Source organism: Heterodontus francisci, chromosome 10 (assembly GCF_036365525.1).
Source record: "Heterodontus francisci isolate sHetFra1 chromosome 10, sHetFra1.hap1, whole genome shotgun sequence".
Lineage (NCBI taxonomy): Eukaryota > Metazoa > Chordata > Chondrichthyes > Heterodontiformes > Heterodontidae > Heterodontus > Heterodontus francisci.
This window is the reverse complement of record NC_090380.1, coordinates 66,590,649-66,612,244: the sequence shown is the minus strand read 5'-3', so window position 1 is coordinate 66,612,244 and position 21,596 is coordinate 66,590,649. Positions and strand designations below refer to the sequence as shown.

At 40.6% G+C, this 21,596-nt stretch overlaps 1 protein-coding gene across 5 annotated transcripts in view; it reads left to right on the top strand.

Moving 5' to 3' along the window:
* The window catches only part of caska (calcium/calmodulin-dependent serine protein kinase a), a 615,545-nt gene that overhangs the window by 191,597 nt on the left and 402,352 nt on the right, over positions 1 to 21,596 (top strand). For 4 of the 5 annotated variants that reach the window (XM_068040667.1, XM_068040665.1, XM_068040664.1 and 1 more), the window contains exon 4: positions 7,801 to 7,878. The exons of the other annotated variant lie outside the window; for it this stretch is intronic. In XM_068040667.1, coding sequence (XP_067896768.1) covers positions 7,801 to 7,878 — 78 coding nt within the window. The remainder of the gene's footprint in view (positions 1 to 7,800; positions 7,879 to 21,596) is intronic. 5 annotated transcript variants of the gene reach the window in all.

Below are 21,596 nucleotides of genomic sequence, written 5' to 3'. Positions count from 1 at the left end.
GTGCCGAACATCAACCACCCATTTACACTAATCCTACACTAATCCCACATTCCTACCAAACATCCCCACCTGTCCCTATATTTCCCTACCACCTACCTATACTAGTGACAATTTATAATGGCCAATTTACCTATCAACCTGCAAGTCTTTTGGCTTGTGGGAGGAAACCGGAGCACCCGGAGAAAACCCACGCAGACACAGGGAGAACTTGCAAACTCCACACAGGCAGTACCCGGAATCGAACCCGGGTCCCTGGAGCTGTGAGGCTGCGGTGCTAACCACTGCGCCACTGTGCCGCCCTTCAGATAATTTGCAAAAAATCCAGAAGGGAAATGAGGATTTGTTTTTCCCAGCTAGCTGTTATGAGCTGGGATGCACTACCTGAAAAGGTGATGGCAGCAAATTCAATTTTCCCTTTCAAAAGGGAATTTCATATATACTGGAGAAGGCGATATCTTCAGTGGATAGTAGTGGGAAGTTGTGTGCGGAATCAGAGGAGATAGGGGAAGCGTTAAATGAATATTTTTCGTCAGTATTTACAGTAGAGAAAGAAAATGTTGCCGAGGAGATTACTGAGATACAGCCTACTAGGCTAGATGGGATTGAGATTCACAAGGAGGAGGTGGTAGCAATTTTGGAAAGAGTGAAAATAGATAAGTCCCCTGGGCCAGATGGGATTTATCCTAGGATTCTCTGGGAAGCCAGGGAGGAGATTGCAGAGCCGTTGTTGTTGATCTTTAAGTCGTCATTGTCGACAGGAGTAGTGCCGGAGGACTGGAGGATAGCAAATGTTGTCCCCTTGTTCAAGAAGGGGAGTAGAGACAGCCCTGGTAATTATAGACCTGTGAGCCTTACTTCGGTTGTGGGTAAAATGTTGGAAAAGGTTATAAGAGACAGGATTTATAATCATCTTGAAAAGAATAAGTTCATTTGCGATAGTCAGCACGGTTTTGTGAAAGGTAGGTCGTGCCTCACAAACCTTATTGAGTTTTTCGAGAAGGTGACCAAACAGGTGGATGAGGGTAAAGCCGTGGATGTGGTGTATATGGATTTCAGTAAGGCGTTTGATAAGGTTCCCCACGGTAGGCTATTGCAGAAAATACGCAAGTATGGGGTTGAAGGTGATTTAGAGCTTTGGATCAGAAATTGGCTAGCTGAAAGAAGACAGAGGGTGGTGGTTGATGGCAAATGTTCATCCTGGAGTTTAGTTACTAGTGGTGTACCGCAAGGTTCTGTTTTGGGGCCACTGCTGTTTGTCATTTTTATAAACGACCTGGATGAGGGTGTAGAAGGGTGGGTTAGTAAATTTGCGGATGACACGAAGGTCGGTGGAGTTGTGGATAGTGTCGAAGGGTGTTGTAGGGTACAGAGGGACATAGATAGGCTGCAGAGCTGGGCTGAGAGATGGCAAATGGAGTTTAATGCGGAGAAGTGTGAGGTGATTCACTTTGGAAGGAGTAACAGCAATGCAGAGTACTGGGCTAATGGGAAGATTCTTGGTAGTGTAGATGAGCAGAGAGATCTTGGTATCCAGGTACATAAATCCCTGAAAGTTGCTACCCAGGTTAATAGGGCTGTTAAGAAGGCATATGGTGTGTTAGCCTTTATTAGTAGGGGGATCGAGTTTCAGAGCCACGGGGTCATGATGCAGCTGTACAAAACTCTGGTGAGGCCGCACCTGGAGTATTGCGTGCAGTTCTGGTCACCGCATTATAGGAAGGATGTCGAAGCTTTGGAAAGGGTGCAGAGGAGATTTACTAGGATGTTGCCTGGTATGGAAGGAAGGTCTTACGAGGAAAGGCTGAGGGACTTGGGGTTGTTTTCGTTAGAGAGAAGGAGGAGGAGAGGTGACTTAATAGAGACATACAAGATAATCAGAGGGTTAGATAGGGTGGATAGTGAGAGTCTTTTTCCTCGGATGAGGATGGCAAACACGAGGGGACATAGCTTTAAGTTGAGGGGTGAAAGATATAGGACAGATGTCAGAGGTAGTTTCTTTACGCAGAGAGTAGTAGGGGCGTGGAACGCCCTGCCTGCAACAGTAGTAGACTCGCCAACTTTAAGGGCATTTAAGTGGTCATTGGATAGACATATGGATGTAAATGGAATAGTGTAGGTCAGATGATCGGCGCAACATCGAGGGCCGAAGGGCCTGTACTGCGCTGTAATATTCTAATTCTAATTCAGTGCTATGAGGAAAGAGCAGGGGAACTGGACAAATTGGATAGTTCTTTCAAAGAGCTGGCACAGACATTAATGGCCAAATAACCACCTGTGCTGTATGATTCTATGATGAACGCTTTACCCAAATTTCAGTACAGGATCATCTGTGGCCATTGTTGCAGAAGTGTATGTATTGAGTCTAGTGATGGAGAGGATGTGACGTTCTCACTCAGTCAGGCTGCCAAGATTTTGCACAACCTATTGCAGCCTTATTGGGTGGCTAGAGAGGATGGTGAAATTAGTGACAAAGGAGTGGAGTTTGAGATGGGAATGGTGATGAAAATGAAAGCTTCAGTGTTCCTGATGATCAGTTGGAGTGTGTTTGATTTGTACGTACCTGAATGGCAAATTCACAAGAAAATAATTAAACTTATCATTACAATACAGTTTCTGCAATTAAAATGTGTATTAACAGTGTTTTCCATCAGAATCCTGTGGCTTGCTGAGAAGTCTGAGACTTGGCCTTATTAGCCGCCTTGTAGCTATCAATGTCATTTGAAGAGACTCAACTAGGTGCCAACCTACAATTTGTCATATGTGCTTGTAATGTGAGGAAATAATACTGCATTGCAAAACATATTTATGGTTTCAGTGTTACTTTTCTGTCTGCAGAATTTTCTTTATGGCCTTCAACAGGTTCTGCCATTCAAAACAGTATGCCATGATTTTATTATAAAAGTAAAATACTGCGGATGCTGGAAATCTGAAATAAAAACAAGAAATGCTGGAAATACTCAGCAGGTCTGGCAGCATCTGTGGAGAGAGAAGCAGAGTTAACGTTTCAGGTCAGTGACCCTTCTTCAGAACTGGCAAATATTAGAAATGTGAAAGGTTATAAGCAAGTAAAGCAGGGGTGGGGCAAGAGATAACAAAGGAGAAGGTGTAGATAGAACAAGGTCACAGAATAGCTGACCAGAAGGTCGTGGAGCAAAGGCAAACAATATGTTAATAGTGTGTTGAAAGACAAAGCAGTAGTACAGATAGGGTGTTAACGGACTGAAAATTGAACAACTGCAATTACAAACACGAAAAAAAACAGTGGGTAAGCAAATTGAACAAACTAAGATAAATTAAACACAAAAAAAAATTTTTTTTTTAAAGAAAAAAATAACTAAAAGTAAAAGTAAAATGGGGGGGCCCATCATGCTTCGAAATTATTGAACTCAATGTTCATTTGGGCAGGCTGTAGTGTGCCTAATTGGTAAATGAGTTGCTGTTCTTGGAGCTTGAGTTGATGTTCACTGGAGCACTGCTTCAATCCCAGGACAGAGATGTGGGCATGAGAGCAGGGGGGGGAGTGTTGAAATGGCAAGGAACCGGAAGCTCGGGGTCCTGCTTGCAGACTGAGCGGAGGTGTTCCGCAAAGTGGTCACTCAGTCTGTGTTTGATCTCCCCAATGTAGAGGAGACCACATTGTGAGCAGTGAATACAGTATACTACATTGAAAGAAATACAAGTAAACCGCTGCTTCACCTGAAAGGAGTGTTTGGGGCTTGGGATAGTGAGGAGAGAGGAGGTAAATGGGCAGGTACTACACCTCCTGCGATCGTAGGGGAAGGTGCCATGGGAAGGGGACGAGGTGGTGGGGGTAATGGAGAAGTGGACCAGGGTGTCAGGTAGGGAACGATCCCTTCGGAATGCTGACAAGGGAAGGGAGGGGAAGATGCGTTTGGTAGTGGCATCGTGCCCACATCTCTGTCCTGGGATTGCTGTAGTGTTCCAATGAACATCAATGCAAGCTCGAGGAACAGCATCTCATTTACCGATTAGGCACACTACAGCCTGCTGGACTGAACATTGAGTTCAGTAATTTCAGAGCATGACGGGGCCCCCCATTTTACTTTTATTTTTAGTTATTTTTTTCTTTTTTTATATATTTTTTGTGTTTATTTTATTTTATTTCATCTTAGTTCAGTTTGCTTACCCACCTTTTTTTTCATGCTGCTGTTCAATTTTCAGTCCGTTAACACCCTATCTGTACTACTGCTTTGTCTTCCAACACACTATTAACATATTGTTTGCCTTTGCTCCACAACCTTCTGGTCAGCTATTCTGTGACCTTGTCCTATCTACACCTTCTCCTTTGTTATCTCTTGCCCCACCCCCACTTTACTTGCTTATAACCTTTCACATTTCTAATATTTGCCAGTTCTGAAGAAGGGTCACTGACCTGAAACGTTAACTCTGCTTCTCTCTCCACAGATGCTGCCAGACCTGCAGAGTATTTCCAGCATTTCTTGTTTTTATGCCATGATTTTATGTTTGCAAGCCATACCTCTTCTCCATTTCTGCGTACTGATGAAGAATTACAAAGAATAAACCCCCATGGAATCCAGTTTTACAAGCAGGAAGTAACCCATATTTTCTTGTCAGACATCTTGCATTCTAAAACAGGAATTTTTGAGAGTTTAATGAAAAAGTTACTTTATTCAAGGGGGTTGTTTATTCTTTAAATGCAGCATGTTACATGTACGACAAATGAAATTTTCCACCTTGAAGTTTGGTATTGATATTTATATTGTATAGTGCTCGTTCCCATATGGAGCCCATAAAAACAGTATGGCTTAGAGTTGCTCTACAGAGGCTATGAAAATGTCATGGCTTAACAAGGGGTCCGTAGGAATCAGTACATATCAGCTACTGTATAAATTGAAGACTTTTGTGTCTCCTTGTAGAAATATCTAGGAAAGTCTGAGATGAACCAATACAGTTGAGTAATAAATTTGGAACAAGAACAAAGTCAATTGCAGCACTCCACAAAGCAATCTAATACTAGGAAGCAAAAATATGACTCACCCAGCTCGTGTTTCGGGTAGAGTTGTATTCTGGCACCAGTGCTGTTGTGTCTTAGTTACACTATTTCTGTACCATTGAGCATGAGGTTTGGATTCATTTTTATCACAGAAAATGATGACTGGTGATTGATAAGCATTAACTATACATGTTGCTTCCCCATTATCTCTTGCTTAGAATGGACCAACAGCGGGACCTAGGGCAGGTGCTGTTCATATGTCCAAAAATTACTTCTGTTAAAGTTTCTTTATTCTGTTTTTTTTGTCATACTACTGCCGCCCCACTTGCCCTTTCCAATAAACTGTTAGTCACATACTCGTGATCTGGTTGCAGACATGAGTTTCAATGCAGCATTGTTTCCTTCAAGGTCATGCTCCGCAGTTGAGAGCTTGTCTCTCACTGTGAAGAAGCATGCCTGTTTGAAATAGCTGCCAAGTGTCTCATCCCTTCAGTCCATACTATAAATGACATTTTCCAGCTTTGGAGTTTGGTATTACTTAATATTTGCATTGTATAATGTATACTAAATGCTTATGCCAGCTGCATTTCTTCCATTTGTTTATCCCAGTATTCAAACAACCAGCAAAATGAAATGATTAATACAAACAGTGGAAATTAGAACAAAACAGTTTACAGCACAGAAGGAGTCCATTCAGTATATTGTGTTTGCTAGCTCTTTGCTGGACCAATCCAGAATTCACCCCATTGCCCTGTTGTGTCTCTACAGCTATATATCTTTGCTTTAATTAGCTATCCATTTTCCCTAAAAAGATGCAATTGTCTCTGCTTCACCCATTTCCAATAGCAAAGCACTCAATGCTCCAACAATCCTTTACTAAATCTTCTCTTAGTTGCAACTGCTCCAGTGAAAATAGTTCCAGTATGTTGAGTCTCTAACAATAGTTTTCCAACTGGTGGTAAATGCAATTTAAAGTGGAGAAGTTAGAGTTAATGCATTCTAGAATTATATATCTAATGGAAAAATTCTGAAAGGTGTCAATGAACAAAGACACAGGGGTTTAGAAAAATAATTTCCTGAAAGTACAAGTGCAGATAGCTGATAAGTCATAACCCTGACATCCAAATGATTCTACACTGTATGTTGTCTGTCACTTTAATGGCTTTTCTTGAATGGGTGCTTAGAGCTGCACACAGTACTCTGCGTGGCATATCCAATGTTTTATACAAAAGTGTTATTATTTCTTTACTTCTGTATCCCTGCCTCAAACTATAAAGCCTAAAATTCTGTTGGCCTTTTTATGACTTATTAGCTATCTGCACTTGCACTTTCAGGAAATTATTTTTCTAAAGTCCTGTGTCTCTGTTCATTGACACCTTTTAAAATTTTGCTATTAGATATATAATTCTAAAATGTATTAAGTCTCACTTCTCCATCTTAAATTGCATTTGCACCAGTCTTCTCATTTTATTAGCTTATGTCCTAAAGTTTGTTTCTTACAGTCCTCGCTGTTTGCCGAATCCTTTACTTCTGTGTTATCAGACAATTTTGAGATTATGCTCCTATGTCAAAGTCCAAATGATTTATATATACTGAGACCAGGAACTGAGCCCTCCTTTAATCTGAGCAGCACTCTTTTACCATGATCCTTTGTTTTGTCTGTTGAGCAGTTTTTTTATTCCTGATACATTTCTCTGTTTTTTTGTAACAAGCCCCTTATGAGACAATATTATTAAAGTCTTTCTGAAAATGTATGTGCATGACATCTACTGAATTCTCTTGTCTACGCAATCAGCCACTTAATCAAAGAACTATTAAATTTGTCAAACGTGACTTGCCTTCAACAAATATGTTAGGTAACCTTAATTAATCCATACATTTCTAAATACTTGCTAATTTTATCTCAAATTATGGATTTTTAAGAGTTTGCCTGCAAATTCTGGCTTGACTGTGCCATTATCCAAATTTGGAGGGAAGCTTTGAAATGCTGTTCTATATTTAAGCAGAACTTTATAGAAGTGCTAAGTACTATTGCAAAGATGCTTGTTAACGAAGGAACTATGCTAATTGGTTTAACCTTGTGTATTTATTGGCTCTTGCTGTAAAAGCTAATACAGATGGAGAGAAAAGGTAAAGACTTGTTCACCCATTTTGTGAAGTATGTCTGTAAATGTGATATTGAAGAGAACAAACATATGTACCTGCAGTTAATTAAAAAGAGCACTGCTACATTGGAGCCAGTTAAACACTAAGTAGATCTTCTACAGATTTCTTCATTGGAGATACATATTCCACATACCCCTCCTGCATTGTAAAAGTGTAATGTCTAATTCACAGTAACCAATGTTGTAGGAGATCAGCTGATATTGAAAAAAAAACTGAGCTTTCAAATATATGCTACCCAAATTAACCTCTTCAAGCATGCTTGAAATTGTCAAATCCAACAGATTATCATTTTGCAAATTCAATGGATTATTAAACATTGCTTGTTCCATCTAAACTTTTAAAGCTTAAGAGTTGTGTTTGGCTGATAAGGCAGTTACCATCATAGCAGCTTGGGCGATATCTTGAGATGGTAGTTTGTGTGCGTAACTAAAAAGTTAGTCTGACAGAAAAGTGCTAGTTTTGCAGAAAGTGTCAGCAATACCAGTGCAAAACTTACACATACTGCACAAAGTAAATACTGAGTATTTTATTCTGCATAGTGAATGGTACAAAAATCCTAAACTAACTCTCAACCCATTATTTTGTGTAGGTATTCACTTAAACTGGAAAGGTTTCTTGAAATACACTATTAAATTTGTGCTTTCTTTGTTTTATTGCAGTATGGATGGTGCAGACCTCTGTTTTGAAATTGTGAAAAGGGCAGATGCAGGTTTTGTTTACAGTGAAGCTGTAGCCAGGTATGTACCTGATCATTTTGTATCTAGGGATATCTTGTCATCAAAATACTAATCTTTGGGTGCATTTTATAGTTCTGAGTCAATTCATTGCTAGTAAAATAATGGTGCAACGTGTTGGTGCACCAATGTGTTGTACAACAAAGTGGCAGATGACTGGTATGTTCTCTTACTTATTCACCTGTGAGGAACGGCGGATTTTCCTCTGTCGCTGTGCATAGCAAGAATCTGGCTAAGAATTTTCCACATTGTGCAAGAGGAGTTCTTTCCCACCAGTTACCTTTTAGTCAGAGAAGGAATCGCCCTGTCACAGCAAAGCAAGAGCAGGAGGGAAAAGGGGGAAATGAAATAGATGGAGAGAAGATACATGAATGAGTGACCATGATTATCTATTATGCACCTCTTGTTGGACACTTAAAAATTAACATTAGAATACATAACATTGCTTGCCAGTATCCTTTTTTGGGAGTGGTGTATTACAGAGAAAGGGATAAATGAAAAGTACAGAGATAACTTTGATAATCACATGGGGTGCATTTTTTTTGTATAAACTTGCAATAATCATATTCCGACTACTTCCAGTCTGATATGCAATTCAGCATCATTAAGCAGGGTAACCAGTGGCAAAATCTCTGCTTACAACACGTTTGCTTAACCATATTGAAAACTGTGAATACTGAAATCTGGAAGAAAGCAAACGCTGCAAATATACAAAAGTTAATTGGCATCTGAAGATAAGTTAACATTTCAAATGGAATTTCTGCTAAAACATTGACTTTTATTGGTCCTTTTATCTTTTGCCTTTTTTTTGTTTGTTCATGGGATGTGGGCATCACTGGCAAGGCAGCATTTATTGTCCATCTCTAATTGCCCTTGAGCAGGTGATGGTGAGCCACCACCTTGAATCACTGCAATCCATGTGGTGTAGGTACACCTAAAGTTTAGTTAGGTAGCAACCTGATATAACTGAGTGGTTTGCTAGGCCATTTTAGAGGGCGGTTAAAAGTCAGCCATATTCCATTTGGTAAGGACGACAGGTTTCCTTACCTAAAGGACATTAGTGAACCAGATGGCTTTTTACAACAATCTGGTAGTTTCATGTTCACCATTACTGATAGTTTTTTTATTCCAGCTTTTCTTCTATTAACTGAATTTAAATTCCCCAACTGCCATGGTGGGATTTGAACTCTTGATTACTAGTCCAGTAACATAACCGCTGCACAACCGTACCATATTAGTATTGTATAACCTGGTTTGATATTTCTCTTGAACAATAATCCCCACTCAAAAACATTCAGAATTATTTTAGCTAAATGTTTGGTACAGTTAACAAAAAACATTCTCAGACATAGAAAATGAAGGATTTAATCTCTGGGAATGCGCTGTATTTCTTGGTATAAGTGAAAGCTGCTGGTTGCGAGATCATTTGTACTTTCTGGCATGAGTTTCAGTTTTAGTTTTAGAGATACAGCACTGAAACAGACCCTTTGGCCCACCGAGTCTGTGCCGACCATCAACCACCCATTTATACTAACCCTACACTAATTCCATATTCCTACCACACACATCCCCACCTGTCCCTATATTTCCCTACCACCTACCTATACTAGGGGCAATTTATAATGGCCAATTAACCTATCAACCTGCAAGTCTTTGGCATGTGGGAGGAAACCGGAGCACCCGGAGGAAACCCACGCAGACACAGGGAGAACTTGCAAACTCCACACAGGCAGTACCCAGAATTGAACCCGGGTCGCTGGAGCGGTGAGGCTGCGGTGCTACCCACTGCACCGCTGTGCCGTAAGTTATAAATATTGGAGCTTAACTTTCACCCCTATTGATAGAATTTTAAGTCTTAAGTTTTCATTGTTGTCACTACTTAAATCTAAACCTGTCATCGCTACTTAAATCTAAACCTACAATTTCTTTAGGGATAAATATAGCAACATTTGCCAGAGAGGGTAAAGGGAGGAAGTAATTGATCCAAGAAACTAAGCTCATCATGAACAAAAGGAGATAAAAACAATCTAAAGATATGTAATAGTTTTGGGTAATGTCAAGGGGGCGCATTAAGTAGACCAATGGGGAATGAACAATGCATCACAGAGGAGAGATTAAATTGTCATTGTATTTTGATACTCTTCTGAGTGGAAAAAATACACAGGACAACAGCTATGGAAAAGCACATACCCATAAAATCACCACCTTTACTTCCCAGTGATGTCCACCCATGTACTTAGGTTGGTATAAAGATTAGAATAATCACCAAATGCATTTTAGTTGCTACAGTAACAATAGATTGTTGCTCATATATTTAACATAACTTTAGGGGAGAGTAATTGTCCAACCAAGGAACAATTACTCAATAAATGCCTGTTTTGGACTCCATAACTCCATATTCTGAAGTATATGTACCAATACTGGGCTTCAAATTTTGCACACAGTCATGGAAATTACTCTATAAAGATGAATACTTGTCTTCTGAAACTGGAATAGCAATTTACATGTTATAAATTTAAGTGGTTCTGCAAGCATAGTGATACAGGATCAGCATGTGCCAGGTGGCATATCATTATGCCTCAGAGGGGAGAAACCATTGATTTCTTCCATGACCTTGTATTCTTCAGCTCATGGCTTAAAGACCTATGCATCAGTAGTCACCTATGTATTTGACATGGGTTCTGTCAATCTAAGTGGTTGTAGAGTGTTCATGGTGCAAACAAATCTTTTGAGTCTCTGTCCCCTATTATTCAGCTTGCGATATCTAGACTCCAAGCAGTGTTTAGGTTAAAAACAGAAATCTTTGGAAATACACAGTGGGTCAATCAGCATCTGTAAATAGTTGGAGTTTGTTATTGAATTTTCATTGCTGATAGTGCCTTGGCTTATATGTTAATTTGAGGCAAAGCTCTCAGACCACCCAGAGCTTGAATCATCTCTGTTTTCTGATGAATAAACCCCCCACTGTGAAAACTTGGAAGAATTTACCTTGATGTTGCCAATTATTAGGAATGTAACATGCTGTGCAACTGTTTTGACCTTATGCATGCAAGTTTTGATCTTGGTATTGGCTTCATTGTAAGTGTCAACTTGCTGTCCTATGTGTACTCTTGTTCAGATAAATTCAGATTACCTACTTCAAGATCTCGAACCTCAAGGTCCTCTACTTTTGAAATGGGCACAGGATGACTTGTGTACTTGCATCTCAAAATGTTCTAAGTTGTGATCAGATATTACTTTGGATATGTCCTTTGCTAAAACTTCAGGTCATCACTCCATCTTAATCAGTTGGAGTTATCCACATCTATAGATGTTCTTGGATTTCTCCATTCACCTCCTTTGTTCTACTTCTGATACAATTTACAAAGACACAGAGTTCCAGTAACCACCAAAAAGCCCTTTTTATTTTTCATTTGTATATTTTCTGCGCTATTCTATGAATATGACGGCTCTTTTACTCTTGGATGCAGTTCAAGGAAGTCGATACTTAGCGCACAAAGATGTACTGCTAAGTTCTTTTATAAATTATTGCTATTAGGTGTACCAGTAAAGGGATCTCTATTCAAATCTGTTGGTGATATCCAAGCTCCTGTGAGGGATACCGGATTTCCACTGCTGGTAGAAAATATAAATTGTAAACTTACTTCAAGAAGCACTCCTGACTCTCGACTTGTGTTGCAATCACATCCAACTTTGATACCCATGTCTCCTGCAAAACGTTTACACTCTCCCATCCTGGTCAGTGGGATCCCTGACATGGTCTCCATCTTCACTCCCTCAAGTCCAGGGGCTGCAGATTTGAGACCATCCGGCACATAGCTAGTTCCAACATCCATCATCAGGTTTGACTGCACCACATCAAGCGTTATCAGACCTCACTTGCTGTACCAAAATTGCCCACTATGCAAAGATAAATGTGGCTTCTTTTCTCCACTGTCAGCCATATCCTTAAACCCCTCTCTCCTATCCCACCATCACGTCCAACAGAGTGTGAGCGGAACTTGTAGTATAAGGACTTGAGAGGGTTAATGTTGGAAACAGCGAGAGCAACCCCTCCCACTACAGTGTTGATGTAACAGTCACACGGTAATGGACTTTGGGAAGAAGAGCAGCATGAAGGATACTAGCTAGAGAGACTTGAGAGTGTAAATAGAGATGTGTAAATAATGAGTTATTAGTTGACCTCATCCAGACTCTGAGACTTCATCAAGAAATCAAGCATCGGTTAAAATGGCCATAGAGTACTGAGAAAACCTTACCTCTTGAAGTACTGCCAAGAGAACAGCAAATCTCGCCGGGGGACTGCAATGAGCTCCAGAGTTGCTCTGCAGCCGAAGAAGGCGCAAACAGTCTGTGAGTCTGCCGTGCAGGCATTCAGACTACACCACAGCAGTGTGTTGGTTTGCAACAAAACGTCCAGATCCAGCGATCGGATTCTGAGTCATGGTGCTGGTTGACGGTACAGGATCGGGTGAGAGAATTTTTAAAAGGCGCCATTTTGGATAACAGCGCGTGGGTTGAGAAAAGTGGGGAGCGAGGTCGATCTTGAGCAAAAAGGCGACTTGGGCGGAGTCAGCAGCTATTGCTCAACCAGACTGTGGAGAGAAAGTGCGGGAAACTCCCAGAAAGAGCACAAACACCTCCATTAAAGCCAGAGCAATTTAAAAAGAAAGGGGAACACCCTAAAAAGCCGATGAAAACAGAATGGATTCAAAATTCCACAATCAGGAAGGATGCAATCAGGTGCAAAATTGGTCTGTATGGAGAAAAAGATTCGTACGATTTAGCATTGATTCCCAGCTGCATACTAAATCAGAAGCAGAACAAGTAAATACCTCCTTATACTCTATGGGTGCAGTTATGGATGACATAATTATGAGGCAAGGGATAAACGAGGCTTCTGATGAATTTGAAAATGTGCTACAAGCCTTCGACAAATAATTCAATTTACGCAGCAACGAAATACTGGAAAGTGCAAAATTTAACAAGCGAGTCCAGAAGATGGGCAACTCCGTAGATTCTTTTATAAATGATCTATACAGATTGGCTGAGGGATGTTACTATGGAGAATTGAAGGCAGAACTGATTAACCAAATAGTTATCGGAATAGCTGATGAATCTTTGTCAGATCTCTTGCAGTCGAAAGAAGGCCTTATACCCAAGAAGGCAATTCAGATTGTACGGCAGGCTGAAATCCAAAAACAAAACAGAGCTGTTCTGCAGGCAGAAGGGAAGTCTTGGATTAGGAGAAATCCAATGACTGTATAATTCTTGAAGCCAAAGATGGAGAACATCAAGAAGACACACAGGTGAGAAGGTGCATGACACCGGAAAACCGTGCCAGCGCTGTGGAGCCTGGAAGACCCACAGACGGGAGCATTGTCCCGCTAGTAAAGCGGAATGTTTCAACTGTAAAAAGACAGACCATTACGGAAAAATGTGCCAGAGCAAGACTGATTCGCTCAAAATCACAAAGCAAAAGACTTTCACACAGAGCGGTGAATGAAATGCATCAACTTCCAGTAGAAAAGGAACCAGGAGATTTCCTAGGAGAAATTAATGATTTTGGACGGTGGACATTTATGTAAATAGACACCTAACAAATTTCAAATTGGACACAGGTGCTAGTGTCACAGTTCGGTCAGTGCAAGAGCCATGGTTGCTGAGACACTGTCTACAACCGGCGGACACATAGTTGCATGGGAAAGGTAAGCTTCAAACAACCCTCCAATATAGAGGGAGACCAATTATGGAAACCCTATACATCTTGCAAAACCAAACATTTTCCCTCCTAAGCAGAAAAGCGTGCTTAGACCTGCATCTGATCAAGAAGATTGAAGAAGTCACACTTAAAGAAGATGCCAGACCAGAGTGTATCTTTATATCCAGAAAGAAACCTCACCCATTGATGAACCAAGTTCAAGACCAGTTGGAAGAGATGATCAGGATAGGTATCATTTCTCCTGTTACGAGGCCAATGGAGTGGTGTTCAGCCATGGATCCTGTCCCAAAACAAAATAGAACTCAACGTATTTGTGTGGATTTAACGCAGCTTAACAAAGCAGTAGCACATGAAATTCACCCGCTGTCCACAGTGGATGACAGCTTGGCAAAATTGTCTCAGAGCATCATGTTTACCAAACCTGACACCATTGGTGGGATTTGGCAGGTACTGTTGTTTTAGACCTCAAGATTACTAACCACATTTATAACACCATTTGGGAGGTTTTGTTTCAATTGGTTACCATTTAGGATGACTTCCGCAGCAGAGATCTTCCAAAGGTCTATGTCTAACATCTTAAGCACTCAAGGGAGTTATTTGTCACATGGATAAATAACATCCTGATACATGGTCTGTAGAGGAACATGACCAAAGAGTTTGAGCATTTTGGCAATGACTTCAAGAAGCAGGGCTAGCACTGAACAAGCAATGCGAATTCTCCAAGACATCAATCCGTTTCTTGAGACACATAGTAAGCAGTAAAGGTATAATGGAAGAGCTACAGAAGACACGAGCCATTGCAGAATTCCCTACTCCTACTTCTGTTCAGCAGCTGCAAAGACTCTTCGGCCTGGTGAATCAATTAGCCAAATTTTTACCTCATTTAGGTCACAGAACCACTGACACAACTTTTCAAAAAAGATCAAGCGCGTACCAAGAACAAGCATTCCAGAAGATTAAAGATATGCTCATATCACTGGGCATCTTGGCACACTTATAACCTTACACTACCAACAGTGATAGCTGCACATGCCTCCTCTACGGCGGTTAGGGGCAGTCCTTTTCCAGGAACAACCTGATGATTCTCGCAGACCAATATACTACACGTCTAGAGCTTTGTCCGAGACAGAGCCAAGATATGCGGTAATTGAAAAAGAAATTTTCTGATTATATTGTTGGATTGAGAATCGTCATTGAGACAGACCATAAACCTTTGGTATCTTTGTTGGATGAAAAGGAGATTGCAAAAATGCCTCCCAAGAATCCAAAGATTTTGTTTAAGATTGAGGAGACTGTATATGTCCAGGAAAAAGAACAAAAGTCTGCTGATGCGCCGTCAAGAGTGACGGTAGACCGTTTGACGCCACAAGCTGTGAATTTTGTGGATGAGATAAAATTATATTTGCAGTATACTGCACAAAACTAGCCGGCAAGCATACAAAAACTGAAAGAAATTGTCACACCCAAAAAAGCAATAACAATGTATTTGTAAAAGGCAGTATTGCCCACAAGGGTGGCCACAAAAATGTCCTAGTGGAAAGACGATGAAAAATCTCTATGAATATAGAAAATACTTTGCAATCATCGACAAATTTGCTAGTTTATAATGACAAACTGGTTCACTTAGATCGGATATCTTGGAATGCCTACATCAAGGCCATATGGGAATAACAAAGTGCAGAGGAAGGGCACAATCATCGGTGTAGTGGCCAGGAATATCCAAAGACATCGAAAATCTGATTCAGAACTGCCAGATCTATGCAATACAAAGACCAGAATAGCACGAATCTCTGTAAACTACTCAATTTCCCACCAGACCTTGGCAACGTCTAGGTATCGATTTATTCATGTTCAACGGAAAGCCCTACATAATCATCACTGATTACTTCTCAAGGTGGCTGGAAGTGAGAAAGCTATAGTCAACAACAACAGAAGCAGTTATAAGAGTTCTACAAGACACCTTTGCAACACATAGTATCCCTGACGAAGTAATGTCAGACAGCGGACCACAGTTTGCGGATGAATATTTCGCACAGTTTGTGGATGCATATTTTACGCAATTTGCGACAAGAATGGGATTTCAACATCTCCAGTTCATGTTATCGACAGTTGAATGTTGAAGAGGAAAGAAGTGTAAGAACCATAAAGTCCTTATTGAAGAAGAATGAAGACCTTCCAACCTCACTTCTAATTTATCGATTGACATGTGGACCATCACCTCCAGAGTTACTGATGGGCAGGAAGGTAAGAATGCAACTTCCTGTGTTGCCTTAAAAAGTTACTTCCAGGAATGCATGTCGCAGACTATGAGAGAGTACTCTAACAGAAGATGACAAATTCGAAATTGCAACAAAAGATTATGTGCCAAAGACTTAGTAAAACTGAGTTAAGGCCAAACATTATGGATATGTGACCTAGAAAGTGAGGGTACTGTAATCCACAGAGATGAAAACTACCAGAGATCGTATGTGGTACACACAACAGAAGGGAACATAGATAGAAATAGGAGAAGCATTATCCCTATTCCCCAGAAGCAACAGTCATTCATTCATTGGGAAGACCCAGATGATGATGAAGAAACCCAAAGCAAACAGAATAATACAATCCTTAGTACAATCAACCAAGTCAGCATTCAGGGCTTACTAGGAAGACTACTCATCATCCCACTCAGATGAGAACAAGACCGGGGAGAGTCGTGACATCTTCTAGCAGACTAAATCTGTGAAGTCAGAGACTTTGGGCGGTGTGGGTGGGGGAGAAAGTAGTAGGTAAAGTCAAGAATATATATATTTAAGAAAATGTACGGATAAAGACTTGGGGGTGGTGGGGGGGGGGGGCGGGTGGTGATGTAGGATAAGGACCTGAAAGGGTTAATGTTGGAAACAGTGAGAGCAACCCCTCCCACAGTAATGGTGATGTAACAGTCACATGGTAATGGGCTTTGGGAAGAGGAGAGTAACAGCCCGAAGGATGCTACCTAGAGGAGAGTGTAAATACAGATGTGTAAATAATGAGTTATTAGTTGACCTTATCCAGACTCCAAGACTTTATCAAGAATGCCCTAACTATGCTGCTATGACTACAACAACAACACAACAGAATCATGGACTTCTTTGTCCCTAAGATTGAGACCATCTGTTCAGCTGCCTTTGCTGCTTCATTTCTCCATCAAATCAAACTTCCCCCAAGGTTCTCTGCTGCCCTAGTCCTCCTTTAATTTTTCTCTGATCTGCCTTCATTCTCACTTTGAGCTCACCGTGTCCAAAATTCAACTAGTGCTCCCTTGACCTAATTCCTCTGAAACAGCTGACTACCCAACTTCCCTTCCTGGTCTCCAAAGCACCCTAACCAAAGTTACAAATTAATCCTCTATGATTGCGCTTGGTGCTTTATGGTGCAACATTGCCTGCCACCACCCCTGCTTAGCCCACCAGCTGCTGAAACCTTCATCCATGTCTGTCATCTCCATGCTCGACTAGTCCAATGCTCTGCTGATCTGCTTTCCTCTACCCTCTGTAAACAGCAGCTTATCCAAAACTCTGCTCTTCCTCTTTTACCTATCACTCCTGTGTTTGACTTGTGTTGGCTTTCAGTCCCCAATGATTCAGATTTAGAATTGACATCCTTGTTTTCAAATTCATTCATGGCCTCACCCCTCTTAATCCCTTCCTCTCTCTCAGCCTCCTCCATCCCTTCATCCCCATGCCTCCAAACTCACTGTTCCTCTGATTCTTGCCTTTTTTGTATTGCTACCCACCCCTATCTCGCCATTGGCAGCTGTGCTATCAGCAGTCCAGACCCCTTGCTCTGGAATTTGTTTCCTAAAGTCCACTGCTTCTACAACTGGATCTGCTTCTTTAAGACCCTCCTTAAAACCCAGCTGCTTGATCAAGCTTTTGGCCACTCTTCCTAATCTCTCCCCACTTTAGCTCAGTGACTGTTTTATCTGATACACCTCTGTGGAGCACCTTGGGACGATTTTCCTAAGTTAAAGAAGTGCAAGTTGTTGGCATTGCAGAAGGCATTTTGCTAAGTAGGCATACAAGCTGTGTATACTTTCTGAAGTGAAACAGTTATTTTTCTTTTATCAGAAACCTAGAAGAAACATTAGAATATTTGGAATGACCACCAAGGGACAGGCAACTGTGAAAGCACCAGGTTACTAAGCTTTTAAGGAAATACAAATTCCTTTTATTGTCCAAAGTATCACTTAAACTCCAGCATCTAAGCTAGCCAAAACCGAAAACAAAAAAGTAGCATTACCATTGCTACGTTTGCCAAAATCAACATCCTGTGAACCACCATTGACCAGAAACTGAACCAGCCACATAAATGCCCTGGCTACTAGAGCAGGCAGGCAAGAAGCTGGGTGTTCTGCAGTGAGTAGCTCACCACCTGACTCACCAAGCCTCTTAACTGCCAACAAAGCACAAGACAGGCGTGTGAAGGTATGCTCTCCACTTACCATGTTGAATGCAGTTTCAACACTCAAGAAACTCTGCATTATCCAGGACAAAGTTCAGCTTGATCAGCACCCCATCCACTTCCTCCACCGTTAGTGTTATGTGGCTGCAATATGTACTGTCTACAGGATGCACTGCAGCAACTCGCTAAGACTTTTTCAGCAGCACCTCTCAAGCATGTGATCTCCACCACCAAGGACAGCAAGTGCATTGAAGCATCACCCTTTCCAAGTTCCTTTCCGAGTCGCACATCATCCTGACTTAGACTTAAATCGCCGCAGGGTCAAAATTCTGGAATACCATACCAAACAGTACTGTGGACGCACCTTCACCAAACAGGCAGCAGTAGTTCAAAAAGGTGGTCCACCAGCAACTAGGAATGGGCAACAAACACTGGCATTGCTAGAGACATCCTAAGAAGCCTGCTGTCTTTACCCCGTCTGGCTTATATGTGACTCCAGTTTCACACCAATGTGGTTAACTCTTAACTGCCCTCTGAAGTAGTCTAACAAGCCACTCAGTTGTAACAAACCACGACTTGCAGCAGTTCAGGAAGATGAGCAATAAGTGTGCTAGCTTTGCCAATGAGGCCCACATCCTTATCATCTTTTTTAAAAATAGCCTTAAGTGTTCTGGAATCTTTCCTGTAACACATCTGCTCGTGGGGTAGAAGATTGATATGCCATATTCTGAGATTTAGAGAAAAAAATAGACTGAATAGATTAGGCTGAAGAAATTAAAGTTTCTTGCTGCTGGTATATGTAAAATGCCTGCGGATTATTGGTACATCTTGTAACATGATGCATTTTACTGATAAGCTGAGATTGATAGGCTTAAGTCGAACTTAAGATGTGTGTTCTATATTTGTACTTTCACACAGAATAATATATACATTCCAAAAGTGCTTGGGGCCAAAGTGCAGGTATATGTAAGAGAATTGTAATATTGCAGAACACTCTAGTGTTCGTACACCAAGGATGATAAATCCTGATGTTCCTTCTCAAAAATAATCATAGCCTCTGTCTTTTATAGTGAGCTTGACCTCTCAGTGCTGGTTTGGATTGTGTGTATTAGATCCTGAAGTTCACACAACATTTGAATTATTTCAAAGATTGTAACCCCCATACAACATCGATTTGCTATTTACCTCGACTGTCTCCACACATTTTTCTTAGATTAGGATATTCAACTCAAGGTTGGACTAAATAGAAAATATTGCTTGATTTTAGTTTTCAGAACTGCTCTTTCAATATACATTTCAGAATTTTAAATGTACTTTCTCTCTAACACCTTTTGATTTATTTCCTATTCATCCATACTGATTTTACCTTCCTGTTTAGTGCTCAATTTGTTGCATTACACTGCAATGTTAAAAAAAAACCTTCAGAACACTTCCATTTTCTTGTTGTTGTTCCATTCAAGTCCTTACCTTACAGCACCTAGTCTGCTTTCCTGAAATCCAACTCATTTTATAGTTTTTAACTGCGTTTGGCTCAGTGATGGCACTTTCACCCGAGCCTGAAGGTTGTGGGTTCAAGCGCCACCCCAGGATTTGAACATGACCTACATGATCTAGGGTGAGACTTTCATGCTGTATTGAGAGAGTGCTGTGTTGTAGGAGATTCTATCTTTTCATAGAAATGTTAAACAGAGGCCCTGCCTACATCTCTGTTCAGGTGGACATAAAAGATCTCATGGCATTATAATTTGAATTAAAGGTGACGTTGAATGAAAGTGGTGCAACAAAGAACAGCTCCTGTGCTCATTTGTTTAAATTACTTAATTCAATTTACTGGATGGGTCCAATGTTTATCAAGCAAAAAGTGACATTAAATTAACAGTAGATATCATTTTCTGTGGTGTCGTGGCTAGCATTCTCTGAACCAAGATCACCAAAACAGATGAAATAATCAATTATCTCACTTGCTGTTTATTGGACCTTGCTATTCCCAAATTAGCTGCAGCATTTGCCTTCCAAAACATGTAATTCATTGTCTGTAAAGCCCTACTTAGTAGGTGCTATAGAAATGCTAGCATCTTTCTTTCTATTTCTTCTGCCCTTATTTCAACCTTATTAAAAACTTTGATTAATAGACTCCAAATGTTCTTTTACATTTATGTATATGGTAAATAAGAGTTGTTCAAACACAGTGGAACACCACTCGCCACACCTTTGCAGTCAGAGAAACTTTTCTCTTTACTCCTCCACTTTGTTTTCTGGCCTTTTTTCACCTCTGTCCATGTAACCACGTTTCTCCTAATAGCCAGTGTCATTGTATTTGCTGTAAGTCCCTTGTATAGTACTTCACCAAATGCATTTGAAAATCTGTATAAATTGCATTCTCTAAATTTCTCCAGTTATTTCTTCACAGAAAATTTTATAAGGTTGGTAAAGCATAGTCTTCCTTTTCTAAATCCACACTGGCCCTGTAATTCTTGTTTCTCTAGTGCTTAGCAAATTCATCCTGTATTATAGATCTAGGAGCACACAATTCCAGTCCAGGCTAGGCGAAGGCAGAAACGTGGCAAATCTCCAAATTGGGGCTCAAAAGATGGGGCAGTACATGGTTCTGTCTCCCAGCTGAATAATAATATCCACTAATTGTTCTATATCCATCCCTGATGATTGTATAATTCCAATATGCATCTCCTCTGTGAAAACTAAGGCAAAGTTTTTATTTAATATCTCTGCCATAATCTCTGTCCCCACTGCAAGCCATGCCTCTTTTATCTCCTGACAAAAATTTCTTGCTACAAAGGTACTTATAGAAAACTTTTTGATTGCCCTTTCTCTCTTTTCTCTCTTCCGCTGTCAGCCTTAATAATCTCTTTCGCCCTCAGCTGTACTAATTTCTTTTGTGGCTTTTATTAGCTACCCTGCAAGTACTAAATGCTTCTTTTAGTTTCATATTTGATCTTATCTTCCCATTCATCTGTGAAATCATAATTTTCAATGCAGTTCTTTTTTATACTGGAATATACTTGACTTGGACCCTTCTATCTTTCAATGTTTTCCATTCCTGATAACTGTTTCTATATACCTTTTATTAAATCTGGGCAAAGTTTGCTATAGTTTGCTTTTTCGCAGGCACTCCTGTTTCTCCTTTTTTAGCTTTCTGCTCTTAGTGAATCTAATTACATGTGTCCCTGCCTTCAATGTCTGGTGCTCAAAGTCCATTGTGGGTTAAATGGATAAGGGAAGTAACCTCTCTCATCCTTATTGGTAAGTAAATGCCTTCCAGCCAAGTGTCTGGCAGCCCTTGTAACAGGCCTTCTCTTCTTCCCAGCAACAATTTGAAATGTAATCTCTGTGGCGAAACTAATATGCCTCATTCTTGGCAGGTGGTGGCCCAGCATGACAATATGCTTTACTCTTCATGCCTTCAAATCACTTAGCTAACCACTAAGTTGTTCAGGAGCAGCTAGGGTGGGTGATAAATATAACTGCAGCAGCATTGTCCACAACCCAAGGAAAAATATACATGCAGTTTATTTCATTTAATCTGTTCCAAGTGGTTTACAGGAGTTTGGAGGAC